The sequence below is a fragment of the Sesamum indicum genome, linkage group LG5, assembly GCF_000512975.1.
Source record: "Sesamum indicum cultivar Zhongzhi No. 13 linkage group LG5, S_indicum_v1.0, whole genome shotgun sequence".
Lineage (NCBI taxonomy): Eukaryota > Viridiplantae > Streptophyta > Magnoliopsida > Lamiales > Pedaliaceae > Sesamum > Sesamum indicum.
Genome location: NC_026149.1, coordinates 773,984 through 783,611, shown reverse-complemented (window position 1 = coordinate 783,611; position 9,628 = coordinate 773,984). Strand labels below are relative to the sequence as shown.

Below are 9,628 nucleotides of genomic sequence, written 5' to 3'. Positions count from 1 at the left end.
GAACTTAATTATATTGGTAGTATTCTGTATGCTTCTTCTAATCACAACCACATACATCATACATACCATATGAAAAAAATGCAATTTATTTCTTTTTCATATTACAGATAAGTAAATTATTTTTTTATGAAAAACATAATAATTTATCTGATGTATTTTTTTAAATGCAGCAATTTACCTCCATAGACAGGGAGATAAATTGCTTCAATTTAAAATACGAGGACAAATTATTTTTTTTCATAAAAGAATAATTTATTTTTTCAATATCAAAAAAATAAATTGCATTAAGCCCATACCATATTGTTAATCTTTGTGTCCATTCTTCAGACATTAACTGATGATAATTTCTTTTTCTTTTTTATTTATTATTATGGTGTTGTTGTCCAAATATTATCTTATTCATATTGACCTGTACAACATATGGCCAATGCCCACACACACACACACATTTTAATTCAAGACTCCAATTCCAACAAGTCATTGACCATTTGCTCGAACACCAATTTTTCTTCTCTTCACATTTGATATATTTTAAAAATAATAATGTAATCCCTTACATTTTTATTGAATTTCAAATTTCTCATAAGGAAAAAATGAATATTTTTTTATTAATTTACTTAATTAAAAGATAGTATTATAAAATTGGTTTCTGTTTACAGAGTATTAATATTTATTTCGAGTTAATTTTGAAAAATTACATCGTATAAAAGAAAAAGAAAAAAAACAACTCTATGGACACGGTAACAAATAATTATCAAAATTTCGATATTCCCTTCCAAATTCATGTATAAAAAAATACTATTGTTATTTTAAACACATTACTACTATTATTATTATTAAGGTAAATAAAAAAATTATTAAAATTTTAATGATGGTAAAACAAATTAGCTTAAAATATCCTATAAATTATCATTTTATTTACCTCTATTTAAAAATTATATAATTTTATTAAAATTTAAGAGAGTTGAAACTCATTATTATGTTGTGATAAGTGGGAGAGATTAATATAGTGAGAAGCAGATAAGAAGGGATGCTTCGTCGAGACCCACCTAAACAAAGTCCAAACGGCACCGTCCGTCCCCCTTTAGCCCGGCATTATTCGGTGCAGGCTTTTACCTCAAGCTCAAACTCTTAACTCACACACACCAACACCCTCTCCCTCTCCCCCTCTATAAATTACGTTTTCATTCCCATATTTACATTCCTTTATTTTCTACAACCCCTTAATAAAACTATAATTTTTATGAGTTTTTTACCTTTCCTTTTTTGTGGTTTCATGCTCTCTCTCTCCGCACAAAGCTCATATACAATACAGCACTACTACACATGTATCAGTTGACAAGAATTGTTGAGGGATAGAAGGGTAGTGGGAAAGAAGATTTGAGTGGTCTTTGAAGGGTGATAGATTGGATAATTGAGGGAAAAGAAGAAGATGAGGATTGTGAGGACCGTTGATTCTTCTGAATGCCCAAGTTTGTGTGGATTCTTGGTTGTGGAAGCTTATCCCAAAAGGTATTCTTCCAAGATCCCCTCTGATTTGGTCCTTTTCTTGGGCCTTGGCTTCATAGATTGGTAATATTGTCACAACTGGTATTTTCTATATATCCACGCAATAGAGATATAGGAATATTGGAGTTTTAGCTACAAAGTTTGTGGTTTTTTTGTTTCATATTTACTGAATAAATAGCAGGAGGGGATACAGATTTTGTGCTTCTTTCTTTTAGGAAAATTCCCATTTGCGACTTATGGATTTGATGGGTCTGATTCAATGTCTGCCACCTGCCTTTGGAGGGTTCAAGGAGATTCTTGGGTTTGGGGTAGATGTAGTCTTCATCTGACTTTTTCTTGTTTCTCTTATTTTTAGTTTAGGGTATAGATCTTATTGCTTTTAGTTTCTTTGGATTAGGTTTGCTTCTTTCTTGTTCGTGGTGTTCTTCATCATCTTTGTTCCTGTTTCTGTTTTAATAGTTTGGGGAAAACAATTGGGGTATATGAATTTTGATTTTTTCTCCTGGGGTTTGGGATTTAGCTTAATCTGTGTGAATTGTGGAAAAGTACTTTAGAGATGAATAAGTTTAGGGCTTTAATGGAGGTGGGAGTTTGCAGCTGGGATTGACATGTTGGAGTTGATTATAAAGATTGGTTCTCTCTCAAAATGGTAATTGGGGTGAAATTAACTGGCCCGACGTCGGAAATTACCCTCAGAAGAAGGGGTACTTTTTGAGATGGGAGATACTCTTCTGACTGCTCTGTCAATGGAGAATCATCACCCTTCAACCATCTTGTCCATGGATTCCAGTGCCTCATCCTCACACGAAGAAATAGACCTCGAGATGAATCGCCAAGTTATTTTGACGCGTCCACCAGATATCAATCTACCCCTTTCAGCCGAACGAAGCCCTCCTCCACAGCCTTGGAGCACGGAACATTGTGATATTCTTGATGTTGGACTGGGTACTCAAATATACGAGACAGAAAGTTTTCTTAGTGTTCCCAAGGTTGGAAGAAAATGCGCGAAAAGGATTGATAGCATCTGGGGTGCTTGGTTCTTCTTCAGCTTTTACTTTAAGCCAGTTCTAAATGAGAAATCAAAGGCAAAAATAATACGTGATAGTAATGGAGTTTCTGGGTTTGATAAATCTGACCTGCAGCTTGACACGTTCATGGTTCAACATGATATGGAGAATATGTACATGTGGGTTTTCAAGGAAAGGCCGGAGAATGCTCTCGGTAAGATGCAGCTCCGGAGTTATATGAATGGGCATTCTCGTCAAGGAGAGCGTCCCTTCCCTTTCAGCGTCGATAAAGGCTTTGTTCGTTCTCACAGAATGCAGCGGAAACATTACAGGGGACTCTCGAACCCTCAGTGTGTTCATGGAATTGAAGTGGTTCCATCCCCCAATCTTATGGGTCTGGATGAAGATGATAGAAAAAGATGGACAGAACTCACTGGGAGGGACCTGAACTTCACCATTCCACCTGAAGCTAGTGATTATAGTTCATGGAGAAATCTGCCAAACACTGAGTTTGAACTTGAAAGGCCGCCACCTCCAGTGAAGGGTAATCCACATTCCCACTCGAAGAAGTTGCTCAATGGATCTGTGCTGAATCTATCGACTCAGCTGACCAATCATAGCAATGGGGATGTGCTGGATCTATCTCCTGTCAGCAACAAAAGGAAGAAAGATTTCTTCTCACAGGGGAATGAGGATGACTGTTGTTTGGCGGTGAATGCTCCTGATCGAGTCCCTGATTTGGAAGTTCACCCAAATGAGCCACACTGGTTGAACGAATTCAATGGGGTGCTGAGGAACGTTTATGGTCCTGTTACTGCTGCCAAAACAATCTATGAAGACAATGAAGGTTATCTGATTGTAATCAGCTTGCCATTTGTAGATCTTCAGAGGGTGAAAGTTTCCTGGAGGAATACTCTCACGCACGGGATCATCAAGGTATCTTGCATAAGTACATCTGGGACACCATTTATTAAGCGACACAACAGGACTTTTAAGCTTACAGATCCGTCTCCAGAGCACTGCCCACCAGGAGAATTTGTCCGAGAGATCCCCCTCTCAACACGCATCCCTGAAGATGCTAAGATAGAAGCATATTATGATGGCCCAGGGACAGTGCTGGAGATATTGGTGCCTAAATTGCGAGAGGGACCGGAAGAACATGAAGTTCGCGTGTGTCTTCGTCCTCACCATGGGGGTAACGATCTTATGTTGACCTAAATAGACTTGGTGAAATGCAAGATGGTTGTTATGGATGGTTTTTCGTTGCTCACTGACATTTGTGCCTCACGGAATTTGCATGTGGCATTGTTGTGTTGTACTTTAGAAAAGCTCTGAAGTGCTGTGGTTTTTGGCTCCCATGCATCTCACTAGCTTTAGTTGTAACAGTTATATGTCCATGGAAACTATATTTGAATTATCAGTTGATTGGCCTCTTTCAATTTCTTTTATGCCGTGGGAATTTTATATTAGTTCATATTGATAGGGATGGATAAGTTTTTGTTTCATTCCTGTTCGAAGTCCATTAAGGTCTTGGTATGGCATATGTCTCCTGATGTAGCAATGTCGACTAAAGTGGCCATGTGATAAAGTGTGAATTTGTAAAGAGAGAGTGTCTATTCTGGGGGAGGTAAGAATCTGGGGGCACTACTTCCACAGTATACGGAGATAAGATAAAGAGAAGATAGGTGGATGGAGGCAGGCAGCCAGTTAGTGGTGGTGAGAGACGAAAATAGAAAATCACAGATAAATATAAAAATGTCCGACTTCGGTGACAGGTGCGTCTAGGGTCCAGAAACTTTTGTGAATGCATATGGGACACTCCTCATAGTGTTGTGAATAGTTAGCGTCCAATTGAGGGAGGGGATTATTATTAGCCTTTGCTCCCCATATTCTGCTATTGGGGGATTCATTCATGCTTAATAATTGAAGATCGTTATTGACAAAGGCCACGTTATCGACAATAAATATATGCATCGCTCGTTATTTCAAGCTTTTCACCCCAAATCAGCAAGTATTTTAATTTGTTAAGTAAGATGGAAGTCCCAAAAGACAAGCCGACATAAAACAGCTACTGCTTTAGCAAATCCACCATTGAGGAAATATTACTCGATTCGAATCAAATGCATAATAAAAGTAGGGCTCTTTGCAGAAGAGTACAACTGAATACTCTCTGAAAGTGTAATTCCAAAAACCAAAAATCTTCCAGCAACATTAAAAATCACAGTACTTAAAAGGATAAACCCCCACACAAGAAACACCAAAATGTTTAGTCGACCTCCTCAATCTTGGGACCAGGACCGCTAGCACCAGGAGCAGGACCATCATCATCCATGGGTGCTTCTCCACCTGCACCTTGGTACATCTTTGCAATGATAGGGTTGCAGATGCTCTCCAACTCCTTCATTTTGTCCTCAAACTCATCTGCCTCTGCAAGCTGGTTTCCATCCAACCATTGGATGCTCGACTCAATTGCATCCTCAATCTTCTTCTTATCAGCCGCAGGGAGCTTGGAGGCAATCTTTTCATCCTTGATGGTGTTCCTCATGTTGTAGGCATAGTTCTCCAATGCATTCTTCGCTTCAACCTTTTTCTTGTGTTCTTCATCCTCAGATTTGTATTTCTCTGCTTCCTGAACCATCTTCTCAATTTCTTCCTTGGAAAGTCTGCCCTTGTCATTGGTAATTGTAATCTTGTTCTTCTGGCCAGTAGTCTTGTCCTCAGCAGACACATTCAAGATACCATTGGCGTCAATGTCAAAGCACACAGTAATCTGAGGAACTCCTCTAGGAGCAGGAGGAATGCCAGAAAGCTCAAATTTTCCAAGCAAGTTGTTGTCCCTCGTCCTTGTTCTCTCACCTTCATAGACCTGAATCAACACACCAGGCTGGTTGTCCGAGTAGGTCGAGAAGACCTGCTCCTTCTTGGTAGGAATTGTAGTATTCCTGGGAATCAACACAGTCATGACACCACCGGCAGTCTCCAAACCAAGAGAGAGGGGAGTAACATCAAGAAGCAAAAGGTCCTGGACCTTCTCGTTGCCCTCACCACTCAAAATGGCAGCTTGGACAGCAGCACCATATGCAACAGCCTCATCAGGGTTAATACTCTTGCACAGCTCTTTCCCATTGAAGAAATCCTGCAACAATTGCTGAACCTTGGGAATCCTAGTGGAACCACCAACTAGGACAACATCATGGACAGTACTCTTATCCATCTTGGCATCCCTAAGACACTTCTCAACGGGTTCCATACACTTCCGGAACAAGTCCATGTTGAGCTCCTCAAACCTGGCACGAGTAATGGTGGAATAGAAATCAATACCCTCATAGAGAGAGTCAATTTCAATGGTGGTTTGGGCAGTGGACGAAAGGGTTCTTTTCGCCCGCTCACAAGCCGTCCTCAACCTTCTCAGGGCCCTGGGGTTACCACTGATGTCTTTTTTGTGCTTCCTCTTAAACTCCTGAACAAAGTGATTGACCATTCTGTTGTCAAAATCTTCGCCCCCAAGGTGAGTATCACCAGCAGTTGCCTTGACCTCAAAAATACCTTCCTCAATGGTAAGAAGAGAGACATCAAAGGTACCACCACCAAGATCAAAAATTAACACATTCTTCTCACCAACACTGGTTGCCTTCTTGTCCAGACCATAAGCAATGGCTGCAGCTGTGGGCTCATTGATTATACGCATCACATTGAGACCAGCAATCACACCAGCATCCTTGGTAGCTTGACGCTGGGAATCATTGAAGTATGCTGGGACAGTAACCACAGCATTCTTCACGGTTGCACCAAGGTATGCCTCAGCAATTTCCCTCATCTTCATCAAAACCATAGATGATATCTCCTCAGCTGCGAATTGCTTCTCTTCACCCTTATAGTTGACAACAATCATGGGCTTGTCACCAGGTCCAGGAATAACTTTGAAGGGCCACAACTTGATATCACTTTGGACGGAGGCGTCAGTAAATCTCCTTCCAATCAACCTCTTAGCATCTATAAGAGAGATAGAAAAGATTAACACTTTGTCAGTACAAGTTTAATATAGATATATATACATATATATTTAAACGCAATAACTAATAACGACAAAACATCAATAGGGAAAAACCAAAACCAATTAGCATTTAGAATACTATTAAAAATACAAGCGTCAAAGTACACATATACAGCAACCCGCGAGCAATTATCACACAAAAGTAATCAGGATTCCGTTCCACACAAGAACAAGCGAACACCTTGTTTTTATTATTGCCTACTAACACAATCAGCATCAAACTAAAATATGAATCAATTTGACGAAACGCTGCGAAAACCGAGCACCTAACCACCATACAGGCATAACTCTTTGAGTTCACCAGTTCCATACATGTATATATACATACAACAAGAAGCTAAATCTGGACTACTCAAAATAATAACATCAAGTCATACCTAGACAACCTCACTAAGGATCACCGGGACTCGCATCCATCAATACTAAAAACTAAACATCAAATAGTTATCACCGGTAAGTGACAGAAAACAAGCGTACTTAATGCATTTTGAAGACATACCGGATGAAAATGAATGGTCGGCAATTGTAGATCTGACTAGTTAAAACCAAAACAACAAGTACATGCTCGCCTAACCACCTCAAGGAAAGAGCAAGCAAAATCTAAGGTTTCACTAATAATAATCCATTAAATTACTATAGATCTAACAAATAAATCTAAAGGCAAATGACTGAAAACACATTCTGAAACAAAGAGTGCAAGTGAGGAGCACGGATCTTACCAAAAACAGTGTTGGTCGGGTTCATGGCCACCTGATTCTTGGCAGCATCGCCAATAAGCCGCTCAGTGTCGGTAAAACCAACATAAGAGGGCGTAGTCCTGTTACCCTGGTCATTGGCAATGATCTCAACGCGGTCGTGCTGCCAAACGCCGACGCACGAGTACGTCGTTCCAAGATCGATTCCGATCGCTGGACCTTCTCCTTTTCCTGCCATTCTATTGGCAGATCTAATCGGCGAGAGAGGTTCGCGTGGAGAGAAAAAGGATGGTGAATTAAAACGCTAGGAGAACTAGGGTTGAGAGAGAGGCGGAACAGAGTAGTGGACGAGAGCATTTTATAAGGGAGGTGATGCTCCAGTGCTGTCTTGGTTTTCGGGTTCCAGAATGTTCGAAAACCCTAGTTGTAAGGCAGCCGTAGGATTAGTTTCGGACGGTTGTAGATCTACTCCGTGTTTTGCGCGCAGAGAAGTTTTTGTTTGAATTGGCTCTGCTTTTTCTAACTAGCCGCCTCATTGGCTAATGCTCAGTCGCCCACCCCCACCGCCCAATCCATACCCTTTTCTCTCTCTTTTATTTATTATTATTTTTCTGTTCAATAAAATTTTTATATGTATATTAAAGAAGAATAAAAGAAAATAAATTTAATTTAAATTACAAAGACAATTCATGCGAAATTAAAAAAAGAAAAAGAAGAGCAGGTGATTGAATCAGAAAGAGCATTTAGACATATGACTTTTGTTTGAGAATGCCGCTCCATATCCAGCAACTCATGTCTTGGAGAATCAATGCATCCATTCTCTACAAATTAAGCTTGTTGCTATTGTTTCCTTTTTTTTATTTTTAATTGAAATCATCCAATAAATATATGGAGATTTGTTCCAAGTTTTTGTAGTTGGAGAGAGAAATATCGTCAATTTTCAATTTAATGCTGTTGAAATTGGGCTTGGGCCGCTCGGTTGCTTTATTTTCAATACCAAAAAACAAGAAGGTAGGACTAAATAAGGCCTAGAATTTAGGCTTCTTATAATTCTCAAATTTTGGTTCATATAAATAAACAATATGGGCTTCAGCGATTCATTTGTTGAATAAATAATGAGGATTCTACTCTGATTTGGATTGATTGCATTTTGGGTGAATAAGCCACAATGGAGGTCCAAATTAATTTATATACGGTTAATAACATTTACAACTCCTTAAAATATACTCTTTTTCCTTAGGATTTGAATAAAAATATCGATGTCATCAAAAAAATTTATATAAACTTTCAATTTTACTATTTATTTAGCATTCTGTATATTTTAAAAATAAAATACTCTACTAATCTTTTTATACTTGTAAGAGGGTAAATCTAATATGTATACAGTAATAAAATATTGATCTCAAATTATAATCATTGAATAAAAAATAGTTGTTGATAAGACAGTAATAAAATATTGATCTCAAATTATAATCATTGAATAAAAAATAGTGGTAAAAAAAAAAAATTTAGCCATATTTTCAATAATTTATATGGAATGATGAATAAGACATAAAATTAGAAATGACGTTAACATTATTGATTCGAACCTTAATGAAAGATAGTATAGTTCTATTTATTTTTTTAAATATATAATTCTTCATTTAAAAAAATTAAAGTGCAGTTCACCCAAATTATACAGTATACTTGTGGGATTTCCAAAAATAAAAATAAAACAAAATGACCGTACATTCATTTATTTCCTTAGAAATTAAAAGATATTCAATCTGTGAGAATAAAAGTAAAAAATGGGTATTTATATATTCTGATTGTACAGTTTTAGGTGAACATCCGATCATCAAATTTCAAAAAGTTATTTCATCAATTGTGCGTCCGCTACGTACTCATCAGAATTTGATTCTATGCAACCTCTCAATTGCTCGTTCTTTGGCCCCGACTCGTTCGATTCATACTGAAAATCAATTTTGATGGGGCTCTAGCAGCTAGCTTAGTATCTGCAGAATGTGCATTTGGCCGAGGTAGCTTAGGCGTTGGCCGCTAGAGCTGTTGTCATGATGGAACACTAGAAAAAAAATGATTCTTGATTATACTTTTAATAGCTACGTACTAAAAATTATGATAAGTACTTTATATTGATCACAATTAAATAAAATCGATGCGAAAACATATATTTTTTATCAAGAAAAAGCTACTTGTCATCACTTTTAATGTTTTAGCCACCCTCGCACTTACTACGACCAACAAGCGTTGCACGACTGTAGCTAATGACTATTTACTACGACTATTTTATTTTTAATTATGATAATTGGCCATGATTAAATATTGTATTTTTTGTAGTGGAATGAAGTTTGATGATTTCCAAC

The 9,628-nt window shown here is 37.9% G+C and overlaps 2 protein-coding genes across 2 annotated transcripts; one reads left to right on the top strand and one right to left on the bottom strand.

The window, feature by feature from the left end:
• LOC105161463 lies at positions 1,105-3,964 on the top strand. Its single transcript, XM_011079157.2, has one exon. It carries the CDS (start codon positions 2,226-2,228, stop codon positions 3,732-3,734), a length of 1,509 nt encoding a protein of 502 aa, XP_011077459.1. The 5' UTR covers positions 1,105-2,225; the 3' UTR covers positions 3,735-3,964.
• LOC105161464 (heat shock cognate 70 kDa protein 2-like) lies at positions 4,592-7,609 on the bottom strand. The gene is made up of 2 exons (XM_011079158.2): positions 7,290-7,609; positions 4,592-6,509 (listed from the first exon to the last, which is right to left on the bottom strand). Exons 1-2 carry the CDS (start codon positions 7,501-7,503, stop codon positions 4,783-4,785), a joined length of 1,941 nt encoding a protein of 646 aa, XP_011077460.1. The 5' UTR covers positions 7,504-7,609; the 3' UTR covers positions 4,592-4,782.